This window comes from Citrus sinensis, chromosome 6, assembly GCF_022201045.2.
Source record: "Citrus sinensis cultivar Valencia sweet orange chromosome 6, DVS_A1.0, whole genome shotgun sequence".
NCBI lineage: Eukaryota > Viridiplantae > Streptophyta > Magnoliopsida > Sapindales > Rutaceae > Citrus > Citrus sinensis.
Genome location: NC_068561.1, coordinates 15,372,866 through 15,396,075, shown reverse-complemented (window position 1 = coordinate 15,396,075; position 23,210 = coordinate 15,372,866). Strand labels below are relative to the sequence as shown.

Below are 23,210 nucleotides of genomic sequence, written 5' to 3'. Positions count from 1 at the left end.
GGATAAAATGGGAAGAGAGGGGAGTGGATTCCCACTCCCACCTCTCCCCATGGGAGTGGGAATCCCACTCCCCACTCCAAAATTGGGTGGGACCCACGGATTCCCACTCCCACTCCCCTCTTTTTTAAGGTAAGTAAACACTGGAGTGGGAGAAATCCACACTCCACACTCCCACTCCAGAAAGTAAACACTACCTAGCGTGTGTGTGTGTGTATTGTATTTTACTTAACTCATATGAGGAGAGATCAAATTAACACAGCCTATAATTACAAAATAATCACATTTAGCTTGGAAAGAGCTGAATAGTATATGTTATCATTCACCTTTACCATGCCCTTTACTTTTCTTAGACTCTAAACAACTATTTTTCTTTTATATATATATATATATATATATTATAGATTTTGATAAACTTATTAGACTGTAGACTAGAATGGAAAGAGTGGAGGAGATATTTCATTACTCCATTTAACAAGCTCCACTATCTCTGGTGTAGTGGCATTCATCTAACTAAAACCAAACCGCCAATGACATCCATGTACTGTGATTGGTTTGAAGAGAAGCCAGTGAAGTTCTTTGTAATTGATCTTACCCATGAAGCAATTAATTCATAAGATTTCCATTTCAAGATTCATGATTATATTCATCAACATAAATATAACAAGCAAGCTTTAGAACTTTCTTCTTGTGATTAACTCCATCTGAAATAATTAGTGGTGCCAAGTTATACACCAAGTGGCGTGTAGTTGATGAAGTGTAAGAATCTAATTTGCAGTCTTTTCCTTAACCCTGCCATTTTTTAATATATCTTTTAGTTTGGTCATTATCTTGGTGTTATTGCATTATGATGTATTATTTTGCTTATTACCCAGCTCTAATCAGCTGCAACAATGATCATGGAGAGATAATTAGAAGTCACCCTGAGCAATCCGGCGAAGTTGATCACAAATATTAATACTAAACAATAAATACATATAATGTCACTGGACAGTGGCCCCTATCATCAGTTTCCCATAAACGACATATCTTGAGCTGAAATAAAAAATTTCATTTTTTTTTTCTTTTTATCTTTTTCAATACTAATTGTCTTCTGAAAGTCCCTTTTAATACAGCTAGAGGCCAGATCAAATTTTGAGATCACCTAATCTCTTTAACCAAATTAGAAACCATCTGGGTCATGTGTGGGGGCCTAATTTAACTGCTTTGCCTATATTTTAAGTTCTTAAATTGCCATATTCTTACCATTAAAAAGTTTGAAAACGAAGGAAAAAAGATGCTTTCATGCTTTTATTCTTGATGATTGCAAAGCCAAGACAAACGCTAACACGGGTATTAAATAAATATCACTTAAGTGAATCTTTTTCATCAGAAATTATAATTTACATACATTTTGGTGAACCTTTAAGTACACTTTTGTCCTGGAAAATAAAGTAAAAGGACTACATTATATAATATTGTTAAACTTTGCTGGAATCGTAAAACCAAAGCGAAATTGAGAAGGAAAGAGTATTACAGAAGAAGATGCCTCATCAATTTGATTTTGCGGCTTGTGTTAGTGCTTTCGCTGCAATCATATAATTTCTTTCAGGAGCATAATTGAGCATCGTTGTGTTGGCCAAAAAAGGTAAAGCGATCAAGGACCTTAGGAAACGGTAGCCTTAAAGCTAAGAAAAGATTTAGAAATTTACAGTATTATATTGATATAGAAGAACTCGACTCAATTCGCCACCAAAGAGTCGATGGGCATTAATGGGCCTGAAGGTTGTGTCTTCATCTTGAAAGCCCACGGTAAATATATTGCGTTGGGCAAAATAACCTCCTGCATGCGCTAGCTTTGCTTTGTCCTGCCGTAGGGCCGAGCAATAAGCTGACACAAGTTGTAGCAAAAAGGCTAAAGCTCAGGCACTCAATGTTAGCTTTGCAGCCACAATATCACTACCCTAGTAGCTAGACAAGTACTCTTCTCTTACAAGCTTGCATTGTATAAGTTTTTTTTTTAATACTGATTACACATCATATTAATATATTACACAAATATTTACAACTGCCATTAGAACATGTATTACACTAATATTTACAATCAGATATATAACTTGGACTTCCATTATTACATTAGTTCTATGATACATTATTACATTAATTCTATGAAGTACATGCTCAAACATATGACCCTCACAGACGAGGGATGTCTCTACTCCACTCGGATTTTGTAAGAGAGAAAGACTTACAATTAATTTCACACAATTTTTTACTTAATTGAGGGAGGTTGAGTATATGGAGACTCGAACCACTACCCTCATAGTCCTACTTAACTTTGAGAGTAGTAGTTCATCACTAAGCCAAAGTCCAAGTGGATTTTCATTGTATAAGCTGTTAGCTGAATTTGAGCTTGTTTAAATCGTAACAATCTCTTGATAAGTGCAGATAGCTATAATATAACACAATGACCAGGGATAAAATTATCCAAGGGATATTACCCTTTAGGGATAACTTGATTGGATGTGAAGATTTTCGCACCCACAATAACAAGAGTTTGATGATCCATGACAAACAAGGTTGGCTCGTAGAAATTTCGGGCCGCCCTGCCCAAATAGCTCCAAGAAAACGACGAAATTGAGGCAGCAGGGGTCGAATGGGCTTTTAAGATAAGGTTGACAAATCGATTTTGTGAGAACTACATCTAGTTAGCCCTCTGGCTACATAAAAATCGGAGATCTTAGAGGGACGTACAAAAGTAGCAAAACAATACAAATTGTGATTTTTCTTTCTCGAAAAAGTCAAGCCTAGTACCCCCCCCCCCCCCCCCCCCCCCCGCCAATTTGCCATTTGCATTGTTATTATTCTCATTAGTGAATGAATGAATGAATGCCATACGTGCAAAACAATTTCTTTTCTCTTTCTAGATCCAACGTTATCTTTTTACCCTTTTCTTTTTAGGTCATGTGGCATTTTCATGGCCGCACTAAAAAGCATATTTTTTTTTTTTTGAAGATCACTAAAAAGGATATTGAGTAAATGACATGTAACATATTGTGTGATCTTGTCTGGGCTATTTGGAGCGAATGTATATTCTCATTACAGGTAGTTGGGAATCAATCACTTTAATCTTATGGCTTAATTATCGAAATACAATATAAAGTCTTTCATTATTATTTGGTGTCTATATCTTCCTGATTTGATGTGGAAAACATTGAGGGAGTGAGATTTTCAATATAATGACAGAATTACTTCATCTTTACGCGATTATATATGGACCCAATTAGGCTGGACATCTCCTCTATTATTGTTCTCACTATTCTTGTTATTTTTTTGTTTATTGCCAATTACTTGAAGCTAACCACTATCTTAATTTCCTGAGAATATATCAGCAGTTCCCTAAAATTACACATATTTTTACACTAATTTATAACTATAAGATTTAAGACATATCAACGGTCAAGATTTTGTGAAATTAATAACACAAATGCTTACTAACAACTATAATTAATGTACTTTTCCACTCCTCATTAGTTTCCTTTTAAAACATGATATCTCTCTCCTAAGTTTTCTTAGCATTTTTTTTTTTCACTTTTCTATTCTCATGGCTTGGCCTCTAAATTTATCCATTGAATGTAGGGATGGCAAAAATCCTTGATGGTGTAGGGGTCCGTTATGTGAAAATTGGATATGGGGTCTAATTTTACCTTCATTTTATAAAAAAGATTGGTTACAAGTATAACGCTTTATGCTCATTGATTGGACGGGTCAGGTCGGGTGTAAAACACTAATACTCGTACCGCTCACTAAACATATTTGGCTATTGACTCTTTTTTTTGTCTTAAAAGTTAAAATCAAATAAATATTAAAATGAAATTTTGAAACCCTAAAACATTGATATTAGCACTTAATAACTTAGTAATCAGAAAATCGATCTAATATGATATTATCCTAAACATTTACTTGAAGATTTTAATCATTTAGTGAACTAGACATTACTAAACCATCTAAATCTTCACATAATTAGAAACAAATGATAGAACAGTGCTCAAACTAAGGTTAGTTGAAAAAAGTGAAGGATGGATAAGGAAATGCTAAAGTGGAGTATTTTGTTCTCAATCTAAATATTTAGTAATATATTGATTAAAATTGAACCTAACAACCATTAAATTATAATTAATATTTACCTAAAATTGATTTTTTTTATATAAATATTTTAGTATAAAGTGTAGCATGTTCATCTAAAGCTAAATAGTTGAGATATCATTTTTTTCTTTTTTAAATATATGTAGATGTTAAAAAATAAAAGGGGATATAAAGGATAGGTGAAAGAGATGGGTATCTCTAATTTTTATTAGGGAATCCAACCCACACCCGTTTAAGCCCACAATGGGTAAGGGTTGGTAACAGAGATGTTTTCTATCAAATGAATACGGATATAGGCATTTGCACCCACGATCTTAAGAGTTATTTTTGTTTTGATTTCGAGAGAAAAAAATTTAATGATGAGAAAAAAAAAAGGAATAAAATGTTGGCGTAGGGGAAATAATAAATAAGAGACAAGAAAAATCTTAATAAAAAATTTATTATGTCCCACAAAATTTTAGCCGTTGATATGTTTTAAATTTAATGATCATAATTAATATAAAAATAAATATAATTTTAGGGGCCGGTAATTTCTTAATGTAATACTAATAATAGTATGAAACCCTTGAAATTAAATTCCCTGGAGACAGACAAGACCCGTAAATTGAATGCACTAACTAAATGAGAAAGTGCTTCCTTTAGCAACTGTTACTCTATTACACTTGGAAAAAAACATTGCTCTTTTAACTTTTTCAATCAAATGTAGAAAACAATTAATTTGTCATCAAGTTTATCAGCTTTAAAGTTAAATAAGAAGCTAATCCTAACTCTAACATGAAGGCAGTGTGTCACGGGGTGATAGTTTTGCGCAGCAAGTTCCCGTGCGGCACTTGAGCGACCTTAGCGTGTGAGTCGCCAAGTAAGCCTAGATTACTCCCTAAACAAGCCAAGCACACACACTTGGAGAAAATGTTAAGGGAAGTAAGAGTGGAATGGCCAAAGATGATTGTATTACACTTTGAATAATTACAAGAGTGTTTGTACAAGAGAGCTTGAGAGCTAGTGTGCTAGGTGTGTTGTGTGGGTGTATTGGTGGTTGTGTGAATGATGGGTGTTCACCCATATTTATAGGGGGTGGAATGCCTAATTCTAGAGAATTCTATTACAAGTGGCAAAACACTAAGGGACCCAAGTGGTGAGTCCTAGAAAGTTCTAGTGAATGGATAATATGTAGAGAGTTCTAGACCTTTGGGCCTTGGTGGACTTTGGGCCTTGGTGGGGGTTTTGCTAAGTGCACCCCAGCTAGTTAGTTGTCTTGGTGGCCCAATTTCTAAGTTAACTCCCACTTCTAAGTGTATCCACCTTGAGTGCCAAGCGAGCCCGTGACAAGTGGCTAACATAAATTAATTTAGGATTTGGAAAATCTTTTAACATGTGTGCATTATTATTTAAATAAGCCTTAAAGTTGAATAAGAAAATAGTCCTAATTATAACGTAAAACCAATATTATATCTTTGTTAAACCAATACTATAAGCCTTAAAGTTGATAGAATATTATTACTTATCTATTCACTGCTTTTGGTACATTTAACATTTTTCTACTAATTAATCTTTATTATTATTATTTTTTTTTTGAAGGGTAAATCGTGAGAAAATTTTAAATTGATTATTTTTTTTGTCCCTATCTCATCTAAAATTGAAGCACACACTGTCAACTTGAAAAATACTATTTAAAAACCATTAAGCTAAATCTGAATAAACTAAACATTAACTGGGCGTCTGGATTCATGAATAACAAGCTAACACAAGCTTTATCAATTCGCATAGAACCTATTTTATTTTATTTATTTTACTTTATACATATACATATATATTTCTTGTCAAATTCTACTTTAACTTCATAATTTATAAAGTGTAGTTAAATTACGTAATAATGTAACTTTTATTCAACCAATAGTTGTTTTCAATAATCTTAGAGAGTGTGTGACAACTAAATTACACTTAAGTTATTGAAAACATCTCTCTTGTATGAATGTAAGTTACACTATTATATAACTTACCAAATTGCTTGGATGATATGTCATAGTCTCATAGAGTTGTCTTTTATCCTCAAAAAGGCATCCTTTGGTTAAAATCAGAATCCTTCAAATCTGATAGTGCCAATTATGAAGGTCGCTGAATGAGGGAACCAAAGTCTCATCAGCGGCTTCCGTCCATGGAGTTCAAAACCTCCATTATGGCAGGCTGCACATGTTACCCATTTTCCCCCCGCCAAATTCTTGTAAGAATAAAAACAATTATTTTTCTTGACAGTATTCACATAAGCTTAAAATATCACGACAGGCACAGGCATTTACAATGGTTCGATTAAATTCGATTTTTTTTTTTGGGGGTAAATTACAATGTTTGTACGTATAATTTGTCTTGCATCGGTTTTTTGTTTTATTAAATTATTCTGCCTTTCAAAAAGAAAATCATATTAGAAAAAAAAATTATATGATTACTTCTTGTTATTTATTATGAATCAGGCGTGGGCCATTTGGACCCCGAAAAAACAGTAGTAGCAGGCTTGATTTTGTTTTTTAATCTGTTCATTCAATGACTTTTTCTTTTGCAAAAACTATCCATTTATTTCCTCATCCTCAACCTGCAAGTTCGGCACAGAATTAATACCATCGTTATGATTTCTTTCTGTGAAACTAAAATGTTAATAAAACTATGACGAGACCTGTCTTGATCAATTAAGATTGGCGACTTTACTCGATAAGTTGAAGAGAAATTTACATCATAATTTGTTGGAGTAGATGTCTTCGGGATTCGCTCGTTATCACTGTTATGCCAATGCAAATCGTTTTTAATAAATTTATGACTGTAATATCAATAAATTTAAATTTAAATTCAAATCTTCTTCTTTCCCTTTTTTTTTTCTTTAGACAAATTTTATTTTAGACAAACACATACAATAGTTTAATAAGGGTATTATTACCTTACATAATTATTTAAGGTATATAACTTTTTCATAACCATTTACTGAAAATTCAACGACTATAGAAATATAAGATAACAAAATCTTATTATGTAATCTTACATAATAAGATTTTGTTATCTTATATTTCTACGACTGTTAAATTTTCACCAACCAATTGAGAAAGAGTTATATACCTTACGTAATTATGTAAGATAACTAAACTTGCTTATTATACTATGTCTACAATATGTCTATCTATCTCTTAAGAATCAAAATTATCAAATTAGATTTGAAAAATGTAATAACTCTATATTTAAAGAATATTTTCAATCAAAAAATCATATTTTACCATACGAATTTGTGACCAAAATAAATTTGTTCAACTGTTGCGTAGCTCTATAATTAATTAAGTGGCAAACACCAAGTTACATTAATGTAATTTAGTGTTTGACATTGATTATTCATGTTTAAGAGGAGCTAGAAATTTTTAAAAAAGTGAAAATCGTTGTTCAATGAGCAGCAAAAATTATAAGCAAAAGTTGTTAATGACGAAACATCACTTTCATTAGTACTAGATAGATGTAGGCCTAGTAACACGTAGCAGTAGCTGAAGTGTTAGGATCCCGCAGGGGGCCAGGCTGCGGACAGTCACTTGAGACAGCAACAGATGATCAGGTTTGAATACGACATTCGAGGCGCATCCGACGGTGCTGCTAACGTAAGGTGAAAGTACTCCACTTTCTCATCATATCTCATATACATAAATATATATTCATTTCTTTTTATTTGTTAATTTCACCTTTCCTTTAGCTTTTATTACAGTACAGTGACGTATCCCTGAGCCCAAAAAAAAATAAAAATTACTGTACAGTGACGCTATAGTATATTTTCTATTATCATCATTATTATTATTACATGCTGTGTAAGCGCGAGTGTAATGTACAGATCTCTCCTTCACGCAACAGGTGACGCCATTAATCAGTTGCAGCAGCTCTTCACTAGTCAATAAGATTAGTGCTCAGATGCTTTTTTTAGTTTTAGTTGTGTACTTTGTACTTACGTATGCATACATAGTGTCAAAAGTGGAGAGCAAAAAGCTCACTCGACAGCGCGTGTAAGGCACGAGCCGTTATTATGGAGAGAGTGGCTTTCACTCCCCGGATACTGTACGGTGATTATGGGAATCCGTTTGGTCAAGGAGCGGCGGCAAACTCGGGGGAGTCTGTCTGGGTCTGGTGGCTGGTGGCTGGTGGCTGGTGGGGGATGCTTTGATGGTGTGTGTTTGGACTTTGGATGAAGCAAAAGATTTTGTACAGAAATTTGAAGATGGAAAAAAAAGAGGAGCGAAAGAGATCGACGCCATGACGACGTCGTATGCTCCTGCTTTAGCATCCATCTATCAATCAGTAATCAATCAATCCATCAAAAAAAAAGCATTTTCCACTGTTGGATCTTGGATCTCTTGTCAGAGTGTATGATCGCCACGTGTCAATACTTTAACTCGTTTCATAACCAATCCCCATTACCCGAGATGTACTCTTAATTTTTTATTTTAATTTCGTGGTTTTATTTTCCAAACCGTATGCCTGAATTTAGAGATGGCAAATTCTGACATTACCTATTTACCGGAAATCAATAATAAATGGGTTTTTTTAATTATTGTATTTATTCTAATTTATAATTATTTTTTTGTAGTAAAAAAATACGTCAGTAAATGAGTTAGACCTAAATAAATAAGCAATTACTTGTTAAAAAGCTTTTACAAGTTAGGGTTTCTCATGGTTATGCGCTCTGGCAAAGTCGCTCAACCGCTGCTGGCGGGAGACCGCTCCGCTACGAAGGCAAAGTTTAGGGCCCAAGGGGTGGATGGAGATAACCCTTCTCCCTTATCTTTCCGTGACGTGCTAATGGATACTCAGGGGCATTCAGAGAATGTAAGTCTTGGTCGGCAGGATGATTGGGAGTTGGAGGAGGAAGATGTGACTTTCAGGGAGGAAGAACCTATGCCATACATAGCCTTTTCTAGCCGAATTCATGATCGTCTAGTGGAACCCTGGGAACACTTCGTGGTGGTCAAGACATTAGGGCGCAACTTGGGGTACCGTGCTTTAAGTTTCCGGTTGAACAAAGTTTGGAGCTCCACCACAAGTTTTGATATAATAGACCTAGCCAACGACTATTTCCTAATCCGTTTCAACAATGCAAAGGACGTTGAGTTTGCTCTTATGGAGGGACCATGGACAGTTATGGGTCAATATTTGTCAGTGCAGAAATGGACTCCAGATTTTGATGTGGTCAACAATAAAATTGATCACATAGTGGCTTGGATCCGTTTATCCGAGATGAATATCCACTTCTACCATAAACATATCATTCGGCGTCTAGGGCAAATTATTGGCCCAGTTGTTAAAATTGATTCCAACACAATTACGGCACAGAGGGGTAAATTTGCTCGTCCTGCGGTTGAGTTGGATCTTCAGAAGCCTCTTATATCACAGTTTAACCTTGAAGGTCGAATTCAGAAGGTGGAATACGAAAACTTGCCAACAATCTGTTTTGGGTGCAGTAAATTTGGTCATTATAGGGAAGCATGCCCTGACAGTGCAGATATTACTCACATGGCTAAGTATGATCAGCATTCTTTAACAGAGGCTGACAAGCACGACATTGTGTTGACTGAAGATTTGGACTGCCAGAAGCCAAAGTTTGGGTCATGGATGGTAGTAGCCCGTCAATCGCGCCCTTGCAAAGTCACAGATAGGGGTGGGCAAAATCGGGTTCAGGTCAACCCGATCGGGTTTCGGGTTGGATCGGGTTGGATTTAAAACGGGCAGGATTGAGTTCGGGTCAGTTCGAATCGGTTGAAATCGGGTCAATTCGGGTCAAATTCGGTTAATACAATTTTGACTCTTTGAGTTCTTTTTTTCCTATTATTGTAGTTTTTTATGAAAGTTTTAAGACATTTTTCTTAATCGTAGTCATTTTTACTAATTGTCAACTGAAAAAAAGAAAAGAAAATGTCATTAATTCAAATGAATAAAGTTAAAAAGCTATAATAGGATTATTTGTCTATTGGCTTAGACTTGGAGGGTAGAATTAGGACTATTATTTGCTCAATCAACAAAATCCAAAGTTCCAAACTTAATAAAAGTTAAAATTAATACAAACTTACAAAGTCCAAAGCACAATTTCCAAATATTAGTCTTTAAAAGTTTGAAACACAAATTCACAAAGTCACAAAATTAAATTGTTTAGAAACATAAATCACAAAATTCAAAGTTCAAACATTAAAACTAAATAAGCTTTTTTGGTTCCTCCACCTTGGTTCCTCCATGGCTCCATGCAAGTACTTTGACAAATTCTAAATTGAAAATTTTGAACTCCAAGTTCAAGTGCCGATTGCCTAGAGAAAGATTGAGAAAACGTACAATAAATATTTTCCTTAAGCCACGTTCCAAATGAACAAACTCAATTCATATAAAAAATTGAGCAAATATACCAAATTCATAAGGTTACACATCAAACACAAATACAAATAAATAAATCAAATTCATATCTTTAATTAAACTAAGGGGTGTTACAATCTTTCTAATTTCTATTATATCATTATAAATTTATAATTACAAATAAATATATATGTTTACCAAATTTTTCAATACACACTTGATTATATATTTTATATCATGCTTATTTTATGGCATTCATCACCAAATCAAGTTAATAATAATATTAGACAATAATAACATTCTATCAACTTCAACTTGTCTAACTAAAACAATTACAAATTAAACTTAAAATTTAAAACTATAACAACTATAATTATAGGAGCTTAAATTACAACCAAATACTAATAGTACTATAATATCAAATTATGAATAATAATATATATTAAAAGTTACCTTTCAAACATCCATAACACCAATGTCGGCGCTCACCGCTTCCACTGTCGAAGCTTGCGATCTTATAAGTTCTATAAAAAAAAAATTAATATGTAGATGTTCTATATAAAATTATAATCCATTTTAAATATATTATGTATTTAATGTATGATAAAAAATTAAAAACATTACCTTCTTGTAATTCCATATGAAATATTTACTCCTTGATATCTTCTTGGAGGTTGTAGATGGGATTGGCAAAAAGTTTAGACTGCAGCCAATTTTCAGTGCATATCAATGCCTCAACCATAGCCGGAGTTAAAGAACTCCTATACTCATCAATAATACGACGCTCGGTGCTAAAGGCAGACTCAGATGCCACTGTGGAAATAGGAACAACAAGGACATCTCTTGCAATTTTCTCAAGAATTGGATACCTCGATCCATTCACCCTCCACCAAAGCAAAACATTAAGTTTAAGATTGCTGGGATCTTCAACTAGGTCCTTCAAGTACCTTTCCACCTCAGATACTACTCTTCTACTCTCATTCTGAATAGAAACCTTCCTGGCATATCCAAGGAAAGGGCGAGATACTTGAAAAGCGTCATCATATTCACCACCAGTAACATCCACCAAATTAGTCTCAGTTGTAAAACGTTGAGAAGAACTTGTACCTCCATAGCTGCCACTAAAACCACTCTCACCATACATCGATGGTGTACGGAGAATGAATATATGCATCATAAAACTCATTCAACAAGTCCTTCACTGCTTTGGTCATTTGTTTAACCATCAAACTATCATTGCCAAAAATGATCTCAAAAATATGTTTAGCAAAATCCATTTTCGCTTGTGGATCAAGAATAGAGGCAATAATCAACATTTTGTTTATCTTTCCTGTGGACTCCTAATACTTGTCAAATTTTTCCCTCATACTATAAGCCATAGAGGACACCCAAGGATCAGTACTTTCTTACAGTGCAGTCAATGAACTCTCAATTAAGCCAATAGTATTATAACAAAGATTAGAAGTCACACTTAAAGAGGCAGAAAACAATAATGTGGCATCATAAAATACCTTCAAAAACTTCACAATTCGTTCAGCACTCTCCCAGTCATCCGGTTCAGGTGGGCCCACCCTTCTAACATTATTTTCTTTCTCAGCAAAGAATGCCTCATAATGTTTATCCACTTCTGCCATTCTATCAAATGCCGCTTGAAATTTCAGCGCAATCATCAACATCAAATAAGTGGAATTCCACCTGGTAGGACAATCCAAAACAACAATTTCTTTTGGACAATTCACCTGCTCAGCACATTGTTTAAATGTCCAACCTTATGCTGGAGGATCTCACGTACTTCACTGCATTTCGAATAGCGGTAACACTAGCATGCAACTCTCCCAATCCTGAGACAACAATCAAATTCAAAATATGTGCACAACAACACACATGCATATATTGTCCCGCCAACACAAGTGCATCATCATTCCTCCAACTAAGCAACTGCATAGTGACATAACCAACAATAACATCATTTGCAGTGGCATTATCAATAGTTATTGCAAACAACCTCTTTATCCCCCAATCTTGTAGGCAAGCCACAATCATTTTACCAATAGACTTCCCTCTATGATATTCGATGGCGCTAAAACTAATAATCCTTCTATTCAAACACCAATCACTATCAATAAAATGAGCTGTAATCACCATGTAGCTCATGTTTTGAACAGAAGTCCATAAATCAGTTGTAAGAGACACCCGCTGCTTGTTGTTGCAAATCAAACTCTTCAACATTGTCTTTTCCTCCAAAAATAACTCCATAACATCTCTACCAATTGTTCTTCGAGATGGCATAACAAACTGAAGGATAGCTACACTGCAAAAATACCTAAAGCCTTTGTTGTCTACAAAACTGAGCGGCAACTCACCCATAATAATCATTTTAGTTACTGCCCTTCGACACGCGTCTTGACTCCATCCTTTACCCAAAACCAAATTACTTGCATTTTCTTTGCCGCCCTCGGATGTCAAATTTTGTTGACTTCCACTTTGTTGTGTCTGAAATGTCTTGTATGATTCACATGTCTTTATATGCCTTGTCATATTTGTAATCCCATCAAGCCTTGAATGACATTGATATTGCTTACCACAATAGTTGCACATACATTTGTTTGGATTATCTTCGAGTAAAGTGAAATGATTCCATACTGCCGATCTTTTTTTCATTGGCGGTCTTTTCCGCTTCGCCTTTTCCTTTCCTCTATGGGTTCCTTCCATTTGTACACTTTGGTCTTCATCGTCACTCATTGAATTCGATATTGAGTGTCCAAGCATTTGAATATTCAAAATAATAATTAATAATCATTAATTCAAAAATCAAAACACATAAATATTATTAACATAATCCATAAACAAAAATTAGTAATTTCAATTCAAGTTGTTCATGCTTCATAAACAAAAATTAGTAATTTCAATTCAAGTTGTTCATGCTTCATAAACAAAAAGTAAGAAATTCATGATTAATTAATTAATTTATAATATCCAATTGTCTATTCCCCATAATAATATGATATTATTTGTCTATCTATATCTTATTTCTTATTATAAATTAAATCCCTTAATTTCAAGTCCAAGTTACTTGTACTTAACAACTTAACAGATGATTAACATACAATAAAATATTAATTGAATTAATTAATTTTTTTAGGGTTGAAAGCTTGAAGCTACTGCACAAGTACACATAATTACATAACACATTATAATTATAAAATATATACAACATAATACTTAATTTTAATATTTAATCTACCTAATGTGCTAATTTATTCATAAAAAATCAAATATTAACTGTTTTTAACAATTATTAACAATTATCAATTAATATTATTTCAATTATTAACAATTATCAATTAATAGTTAATTCGCTAAAGAGAGCCAACGATAAAAAATTAATAATCAATGAAATAAAAACAAAACCCACCAAATCACCAATCATCAATATTCAATTCCTTTTTATATATGACAAAAAAATAATTTCTGATGAGCTCAATACTTAACAAAATTTCCTTGATTTTATTACTAATATTTATAAGTACATAATTAGTTAATTACAACAATTAAATAATAACCATTAACCAATTACTCAATTACATAATAAAGTAATAAATTATTTAGCATATATATAATTAATTAATTATATAGTGTATATATAGTTATATACCGTGAGGCGTGAAGTCGTGAAGTGAACTGAAGGTAAATTAAAAGTCTGAAACGACTTGGGAACTTCAATAAAGTTGAAGCCTTGAAGGCTTGAAGCTTGAAGCTTGAAACTTCAAAATGGAAGGTGGAAACCAGAAAGCTTCAAAATCGGGTTCGAGTGGAGAGGATTCGGCCTTCAAGCAGCAGATCGGTGGCCACGGCTCATTGCTGGACGGACAGGATTTCACTTGGCAGCAGATCGCGGCTTCACTTGGGAGTTGGCAGTAGCAAATCGCGGAGATGCGGACGGCTCACGGCTCACGGCTGGTTGCGACTTCACTTGGCAGCAACAGATCGTGATTTCTTCAGCAGCTGGCAGCAACAAATCCGTCTCGTGGTGGCTGGTTGGTGGTTGCAGACTTGCGGGTTGCGACTGCCTTGTTCTGTTGTTAAGTTGTTTGTGTTTGTTTAGTTGTTTGAACTTGTGAGTTGTGGCTGACAGCGTGTGTGTGTGTGTGTGTTAGGTTTGCGAGTGAATTGTTGAGACCTGAGTGACTGTGCAACGTGTGTGTGTGCTGTGCAGCTCGTGTGTGTTCTGTTCTGTTTTGTTCTGTTCTATTCTGTCATTCTGTGTGTGTGCTGTGCAAGTGTGCAGCTTCAGCTTGTGACTTGTGTAGTTGTGTTGTGTGTGTGTAGGGATGGCAATGGGCACCGCCCGCAGCGGGTTTGCCATTACCAAACCCAAACCCGCACAAAATTTAAATTACCAAACCCACCCGCAATCCGCAGCGGATTTTAATTTTTTTAAAAAAACCCACCCGCAGCGGGTTTTAACAATTACCAAACCCGCAATGGTATCCGACGGATTTTTTGCGGGTTTCCGTATTTAAAATCACAAATATTTAATAAATAAATTTATAATAATAACCTCAAGTTCCATATAACATATTCAATTTTATATTTAAACAGTGTAAATGAAAAATTAAAATTTCCACATCAATTCAACACAAATTCTCAAATTTAAGTATAAATTATACAAATCTATTTAAAAAACACAAACTAATATCTAAAAATAATAATTACATTTCATATTATCATTTAAAACAAGATCAAAGAGAATATATTTATTTTATTCACCACCATAAGCACCCATCTAACACAATGCCTAAAATAATAATTAAGATTAATATTTTCAAATACTAATTCGAAGGGAAATGCCTTTAGTTTTCTTTAGGTTATGACTTTAGAATAAGAGATAAGCCATATACACACATACACAACTTTGAGCCTTTTGCTATTTGGTAATTTGATTAATTACATTATTTTCTTTATATATTTTTATATTTAAATTAAATTAAAAATATTTGAAAAAAATTATTGCGGGTTTGGTGGATATCCATGCGGGTATCCACCGGGTATAAGGTTAATACCAAACCCACCCGCATCCATATGCGGGTTTTAATTTATAATACTAAACCCGCCCGCAACGGATAAAATTACCCGCAACGGGCGGGTTTTGGCGGGTGGATTTAGGCGGGTTTGCGGGTTTGCGGGTACAATTGCCATCCCTATGTGTGTGCAGCAGCTAGCGTATGTGTGTATGGGCCGTGTGGCTGTGTGCTGTGCAACTTGTGACAAGTTGTGTGTGTGTGTGTGCGTTGTGCAGCAGCCGAGCGAGCAGCGTATGTGTGTGACTTGTGTAGTTGCTGTTGAGTGTTGACTCATTGACTGTAGCTTAAACTGTTAAAGTGTTAAACATCTTCTTCTTAAATTTGTTTACTGCAAGTTTGCTGCTACTGTTAGTGTTAACTTAAGTGATTGAAAGTTTGAAACCATTGCTCTGTGTGTGTGCAGTGTTAGACAATTAGACTGTTAGCTTACGTTTTTTTTTTTTTAGAACCCGATCGGGTATTCAGATCGGGTCAAGTTTGACCCGAACCGATCACAACCCGATCGGGTTTGTAAATTTCAAATCGATCCCGACCCGATCCGATCCGAACCCAAAATTTATCGGGTCGGGTCGGGTCGGGTTGGGTCGGATCGGGTAAAATGCCCACCCCTAATCACAGACAAAGACACACTCAAAGCCATGGACAAGAACCGAAACAGGTCTGGAATTTCGCAGTCCTGTTTCATTGCGTTGGCTGATTTGACGAACGAGGACATGCACCCTCAGGCTTATGATAAAGATGCTATTTCTCAACGGGAACCTACAATATTTATTCCGGAAAACACCCAAACCCTTGGCCCAAAATCTCGAACTATGAAAAAGAAACCCACCAATCTTCACATCCGGAAATTCCCTACTCGTAAAGCCACTAATCCCATCTATCCCAGCCAACCCACGACTGAAAACCTTGATCCAAACATTCAAATCTTCTCCAAATATTCCAACCCCAGCAGTCAGTCCCCAACTGTGCATGGCATGCATGCGAATCGTGACACTTTCCCCACGCCCGTACCTCACATCGAACCTAATGGCCCTTCCACATGCATGGCCCAAATAGTCCAATTCCAAATCTCTAGCTCCCGTTCTTGTGCCCGTTCCAACAACCCTTAACCCTCTCCATCACAAGGTCGTCTCTTTCCCCAAGGTGGCTTTGGCCCCGCAGGCTATCGCTCAGCACCCTTCGCAGCCTGTTGGTGATCCTTCTCTTGCTGATGAACCACCTAACAAAGACACTTTTTGTGACTTCAACAGTTGGGAAACTTCTGCTGAATTTGAGGAACCCCTAGTTACAAGCCGCAACAGATCACCTTTAGTTGCCAATGACTGCTCAGTTGGAGCTGAGAATGGAATGGAGGTTGAGGTTTTCAAGTCCTCGCAGTAAAACTCCTTTCCTCCTCTTTCTATTATTTACTATGTTTATCACAACCATGTTTTGGAATACACAAGGTGCAGCATTACCGTCCTTTCGACGTTCTTTTTTGGCTTTGGTTCGGAATTACAAGCCTCCCTTGGTTGTGTTGATGGAGCCTCGGATCAGTGGCAATAAGGCTGATAATTTTATTAAGAGAAGTGGCTTCGACAAATCCTTTCAGGTGGAAGCAGAGGGTTTTTCTAGGGGCATTTGGATCATTTGGAGAGACCTTTTTCAGGTTGAGATTGTTGCCAGCCACTCTCAATTCGTCCATATTAAGTTATCCAATAACAATACCGCTCCCTCTTGGTTGACAGCTGTCTATGCTAGTCCCAACCCTCAACGCAGGAAGTTCCTCTAGAGTGAGCTCAATAATTTAACTAGAACGGTGCATGGCCCTTGGATGTTGGGTGGGGATTTTAACACTATTCTTTATGATTCGGAGAAGAAAGATGGCTCTCCTACAGGCTCGGGTGCTTGTCATTTTTTCCAGTCTTGGTTCCAGCTTAACTGCATGCATGATCTTCAGTTTCATGGGCCTCGTTTTACTTGGTCCCGTGGAAGCCTCTTCAAGCGCCTTGATCGCGTTATTTGCAATAGCGAGCGAGCTAGTATTTTTTCTGATTCAACTATTTTTCATCTCCCGAAATTAAGCCCTGACCACAGACTTATACTAGTGAGGAGTAACGGGCTGTCTTCGAGGAATTTGCATTCTCGTCCTTTCAGGTTTCAAGTAGCTTGGCTCACCAATGAGGGCTTCCAGGATTTCGTGGCTGAATCTTGGGACCAAAATCTCCACCATTTAGATACTGCTGATCAGTTTCGTTCAAAGGTTACAGTCTGGAATAAGCAAAGCTTTGGTAATATTTTTTGGCGGAAAAACCGTTTGTTGGCTCGGTTGGGAGGTATTCAGCGAGCTTTAGAGAGTTATTTTTCTAAGGGTCTTTCGCGTCTTGAGGAAAAACTAAAAGCTGATCTTGAAGAGGTTCTTACTCAAGAAGAAATTATTTGGCACCAAAAGTCTCGGAAGGATTGGCTGCTTCTCGGGGATCGCAATACCTCTTATTATCACCACAAAACACTCACTCGAAGGAGACAAAACAATATAGCTGCTATCCAAAACAATGAAGGGGTCTGGTTTTATGATCAAAATGAGATAAAAGCGCATGGTATACAGTTTTATTCGTCTTTGTAGTCATGCGATTCCCTGGACTTCCGGCATTACCCTCATCCGAACTGCTTTCCCATTATTGAGGAGGATTTGTTGCAGTCTTTAAATAAGGGTGTGGAAGATGCTGAAGTTCAAAAAACTATTTTCAGAATGTACCCGCTGAAAGCCCCAGGTCCCGATGGTTTTCATGCCATTTTTTATCAGACACAGTGGAACACCGTTGGCTCTTCTCTTTGTCGCTTGGTGAAAGAAGTTTTTCAGAACAAACACCTTCCTGGGGGGCTGAACTCAACGTTACTTGCTCTTATTCCCAAGTCAGAAAGCCCGTCTTCTTTTAAGATGTACCAACCGATTTCCCTCTGCAATGTCGCGTACAAGACAATCACAAAAGTTATTGCAAACCGTCTTCAGTCTATTCTCCCTCATCTGGTTGGCCCTCATCAGACCAGTTTTGTCTCTGGCCGCCACATTATGGAAAATATTGTGATTGCCTAGGAGGTTGTGCACTCTATGCGCAGAAAGACGGGCGCTACTGGTTTCTTGGCCATCAAGGTTGATTTAGAGAAAGCGTACGATCGCCTCAGTTGGGAATTCATCATTGACACTTTGCGTGAAGCTCGGATTCCTTCCGATCTTATTCAAGTGATTATGGCTTGCATTACTTCAGCGACCATGAGGGTTTTGTGGAATGGAGAGGCTACTAAGGAATTTTCCCCTTCGAGAGGAATTCGTCAAGGATACCCCTTATCTCCCTATCTCTTGTCCTTTGTATTGAACGCCTCAGTAATGGAATTCATAACGCCATTACTGCTGGAAAGTGGCATCCGATTATGTTATCTCGCAATGGTATACCTCTATCCCATCTTTTTTTCGCTGATGACCTTCTCTTGTTCGCAGAGGCTACTGTTGAGCAAGCTAGAGTTATTTCGGCGGTGTTAGCTGATTTTTGTACTTGCTCGGATGCCAAAATAAATGCAAATAAAACTCTGCTATTTTTTTCCAAGAACATGGGTGATAAAGACATTTCTGAAATTTTGGGTTTCCTCGGTTTCTCGATTACATTTGATCTTGGCAAATATCTTGGGGTTCCACTCCATCATTCAAGAGTCTCTTCCAGCATGTTTCAAAACATTGTAGACAAGGTAGAGAAAAAACTGTCGGGCTGGAATGCGTCCCACCTGTCTCTGGCTAGCCGTATCACTCTCGCTTCGTCAGTTCTCCAAGCTATTCCCATTTTTGTTATGCAAACTTTGTCCCTCCCTAGTGGTGTCCGTGAGAGGATTGATAGAGCTTGTAGGAGGTTCATTTGGAGTGGCTCATCTCCTCAGCAGAAGCTCAGCATGGTTAGTTGGCGTAATGTGTGTAATCCTAAAGCTTTTGGCGGCCTTGGCTTTAAATCGCTGGCCATGATCAATCGAGCTCTTCACATGAAACTAGCCTGGGGCATAATCTCTTCTCCCAACAGTTTATGGGTCCAGGTCCTATCTGCAAAATATCGAGTGGATCGCCACAATTTGCCTCAGGTGCTTCCTAACCACTATGGCTCTCACTTGTGGAAATCTCTTGGTCATGTTTGGAGCGAGGTTCTTGCGAGTAGGCGCTGAAGTTTGGGTAATGGAAAATTTGTTAGTTTCTGGTGGGATCTTTAGGCTACCAGTAATGCTCCCTTAATTGCGTATGCAACAAACACCATTCCTCTGGATATTTTAGATTGCAAGGTGGCTGATCTCGTGGACATTAATGGGAGTTGGTATTGGTCACGTTTCGAGCAATATCTTCCAAGCAACATAATTCTCAAAATCGCTGCTCTTCACCCCCCATCACATGCGAAGGGCACGGATACCATCTTTTGGGCTCACTCAAAGCATGGCCAGTTTACCACTAGCTCTGCCTATTTAGCTCTCTCCGTTCATAATCCAGCTGCTGCAGATAGAGCTTGGCGGCTGATATGGCATTGGAAAGGCCCTCAGAGCATGCGAGTTTTCTTATGGCAAACGTTCCACGCTGGTTTGAAAACAATAGCTGAACTGATCAGGCGTCACTTATCCATCTCATCTCGGTGTGACCGGTGTGGAGCTGTGTGTGAAGATGTTATTCATGGCCTTCGTGATTGCCCTTTGGTCAAACAATTCTGGCTCAATATTATTCCTACAAGCAAAAGGCACAATTTTTTTAACTCTCGACTTCACTATTGGCTTCGGTTGAACTTGGGTGATGCAAGTATGGTGGGGAATGTGTCCAACTAGGAAATTTTCTTTGGTGTTGCCTTATGGCGGATTTGGTTTTGGAGAAATCAGTTTCTCTTTCACCAAAGGTTAATGGTGCCGTCAGCTTTGTTGGTGGATGTTCATACACGAGCTGAGGAGATTCAAAAGCTTCATAATCATCTGTTGATCATAAAGAACACAAGGGTTCACAAGTGGATTTCTTGGCATCCCCCCGTATGGCTGGATGGCCCTGGTGTACTTTGAACACGGATGGGGCTCACAAGATTCATGGCACTTCTGCCGCAGGAGGTCTGATTCGGGATCACCTAGGTCGTTGGTTAACCGGATTTGGGATGATGATTGGCTCTTGCTCTGTCACGGTCGCGGAACTTTGGGGTTTGTATCAGGGGCTGCAACCTGCATGGAATTTTGGCATCCGAAGATTGAAAGTTGAAACAGACAGCCTGTGTGTTACTCAGTTGGTGGCTAGACCTTCGGTAACATCTAATGAATATGCTCCCTTAATCCAGGCCATCAAGGATTACCTTAATTTGGACTGGCAAGTTTCCCTCTCGCATATCTATAGAGAAGCTAATTTTGCTGTAGATTATATGGCGAACCTCGCTTTTTCTCTCCCTCTTGGCCTTATTGTGTACCCTACGCCTCCTCTAGGGGTTAGGTCCTTTTTATCTCATGACTCGTACGGGGTCTTGTATCCCCGCTCAGTTGTTCTTTAGCTCTTTTTAGAACCCCATTTTTTCAAAAAAAAAAAAGCAATTACTTAAGTTTGACAATTTATTTAGCATGTTTTATACATGATATGATTATTAAATAGAAAATTGTCTTATATCAACACATTAATCCTCCAACTCAAAAAAAAAAAAAAAAAGACCGGTGTTAAATAATATTTAACAATGTATATATTTGTTTAAATTTCCATTATGTGATTTTGATGTGATTACTCACTTAAAATTAAATAGTATTCTTACAATTTAGTATGTATATTATACAATATCATTGAACAAAATTGTTTAGATATATAAATGAATGTAATTTGTGTTAATTGCGCTAATAGATGGGTGATATTCATGTAAATTGAGTTAAATATGTATCAGCATATTAATGAACCGTGTTATATTACATGATATGATTATCCAATTACTAAATGGGTTGCGCTGTATCACTTATTTATATATTTTTAGAATCGAATTTAAAATTTTAATTTTTTAATACAATTATTAAATAGGTTGGGCACAAAACTTACATCACACAAGTTAATCATGTGTTATGCATGTCGACTTTTCGCAACCTGAACTTGAATTTTATGTCATCACGTGCCACGTATAAAAGCATTATCCGAAGACTTTCATGCAAATTTACAATACGTGCTTTTCAATGACTCGTGAGAGCATGAATTGATGAAGCTAGAGTTTGATTATTATTATTATTATTGGTTTAAATAGAGGCAGGTTTGATTACCGCTGTATATCGGTAGATAGCCATCACTTCTAATAGTACATCCACTTATCGGCACACAGTAAGCAGCCATGCATCTTTTAATCTTTTTGCAAACTAGAGCTGATGATTTTCCACTTAAAACAAGAGCTGATAATATTTAGTTTTGTCTCCTATCGTGGACTAATCTAAATATTTGACGAATATTCTTAATTTCCAATAAAGTTAATATATATCTATTTGGGTTTTCTTAATCACATTTTTTCTTTACCATCAAATAAAAATATCCTAATTTGTTTCGAAGGTACTCTGGTATAGCCGATGTAGGACCAACTACAAGTTGTGCTCCATATTCTAGAAGCCCATATTATGTGATTGAATAAATCTTCCTTTATCCGTTGCGGGTCGAGGATTCATTCTCATTCCTCTTCTTCAAACTACGAATCGTACTTTTCATCAAAAAAATCTATGATCAACAATAAAATAAGATTCTTTTTGCATCATATCTAACGGATTCTTTGATTCGGGCCAAAGAAGCAATGCCACTTGATCATTTTCAAATCGACTATGATCTTTTTCTACTCGCAAAGACCCCATCAGTGCGCTTTCTACGTCTAACAAGCTATGGACTAGATCAGAATCATTTTGAATGAGTCTAGAAGAAATGGTATTGCATTTTTCATTAGGTCTAGGTAGAAACCAAAGGTCCTGAGCGACCGACCCAATGGAACAACTCAAAAGATAAAAAAGTATCGCTAATTTCTTCATACTCATTCCAAACTCGAAGTATCATTTGTACAAGTAAGAATCCCCTTAACTACACGATTTCTTCTTTATATAGGAAACGTAGGACCAACTACAAGTTGTACTTCCTAGTCCCAATTGAAAAGAGAATTTTGTAGGCATTATCATAAAAAAAAATCTTAGAGAATATAATGTAAGGAACAACAAGTTTTAAATTTTGAATATTTGTCAATGATCAAAATGTTTGTGTATTTCATTTAGGATTGTAATGATTAATGAAATAAATTATTTATGTCTTGGAGATGAAGTAAGTTGCTGATTGAAAAATGAACTTGGTGTGTGGTAAACTATGTTACTGCAATTGTTGGAAGTTTAAAAACCAAAATACATGCATATAGTAAATTTTATTATGAAAGTGTTGCTTTATTATATAATAACTAAAATAAATTTAAGTTTAAATTGTATTTTATTTGTATATTAGGATTTTTGGAAAAAAAGATATAATTATCTTTTTTGTTAGAATATTAAGATTGTAATAAGAACTTTAAAAAGGTGTAGTGCCTTATTTGGTAAGTTGTTTATAAAAAAAAAAAAATCATCTATCTACTTTTAAAACTTACTGTCAAAATGGAGAAATTTATTAAACAAGCAACTTTTAAAAAC

The 23,210-nt window shown here is 36.2% G+C and overlaps 2 protein-coding genes across 2 annotated transcripts; both read left to right on the top strand.

The window, feature by feature from the left end:
- Positions 1-8,814: 8,814 nt before the first annotated feature.
- Positions 8,815-9,870, top strand: LOC107177420 (uncharacterized). Its single transcript, XM_052443781.1, has 2 exons — positions 8,815-9,750; positions 9,865-9,870. Exons 1-2 carry the CDS (start codon positions 8,815-8,817, stop codon positions 9,868-9,870), a joined length of 942 nt encoding a protein of 313 aa, XP_052299741.1.
- A 7,503-nt stretch (positions 9,871-17,373) lies between these two features.
- On the top strand, positions 17,374-18,636 carry LOC107177419 (uncharacterized). The gene is made up of 2 exons (XM_015531191.1): positions 17,374-17,955; positions 18,166-18,636. Exons 1-2 carry the CDS (start codon positions 17,374-17,376, stop codon positions 18,634-18,636), a joined length of 1,053 nt encoding a protein of 350 aa, XP_015386677.1.
- The last annotated feature ends 4,574 nt before the right edge of the window (positions 18,637-23,210 follow it).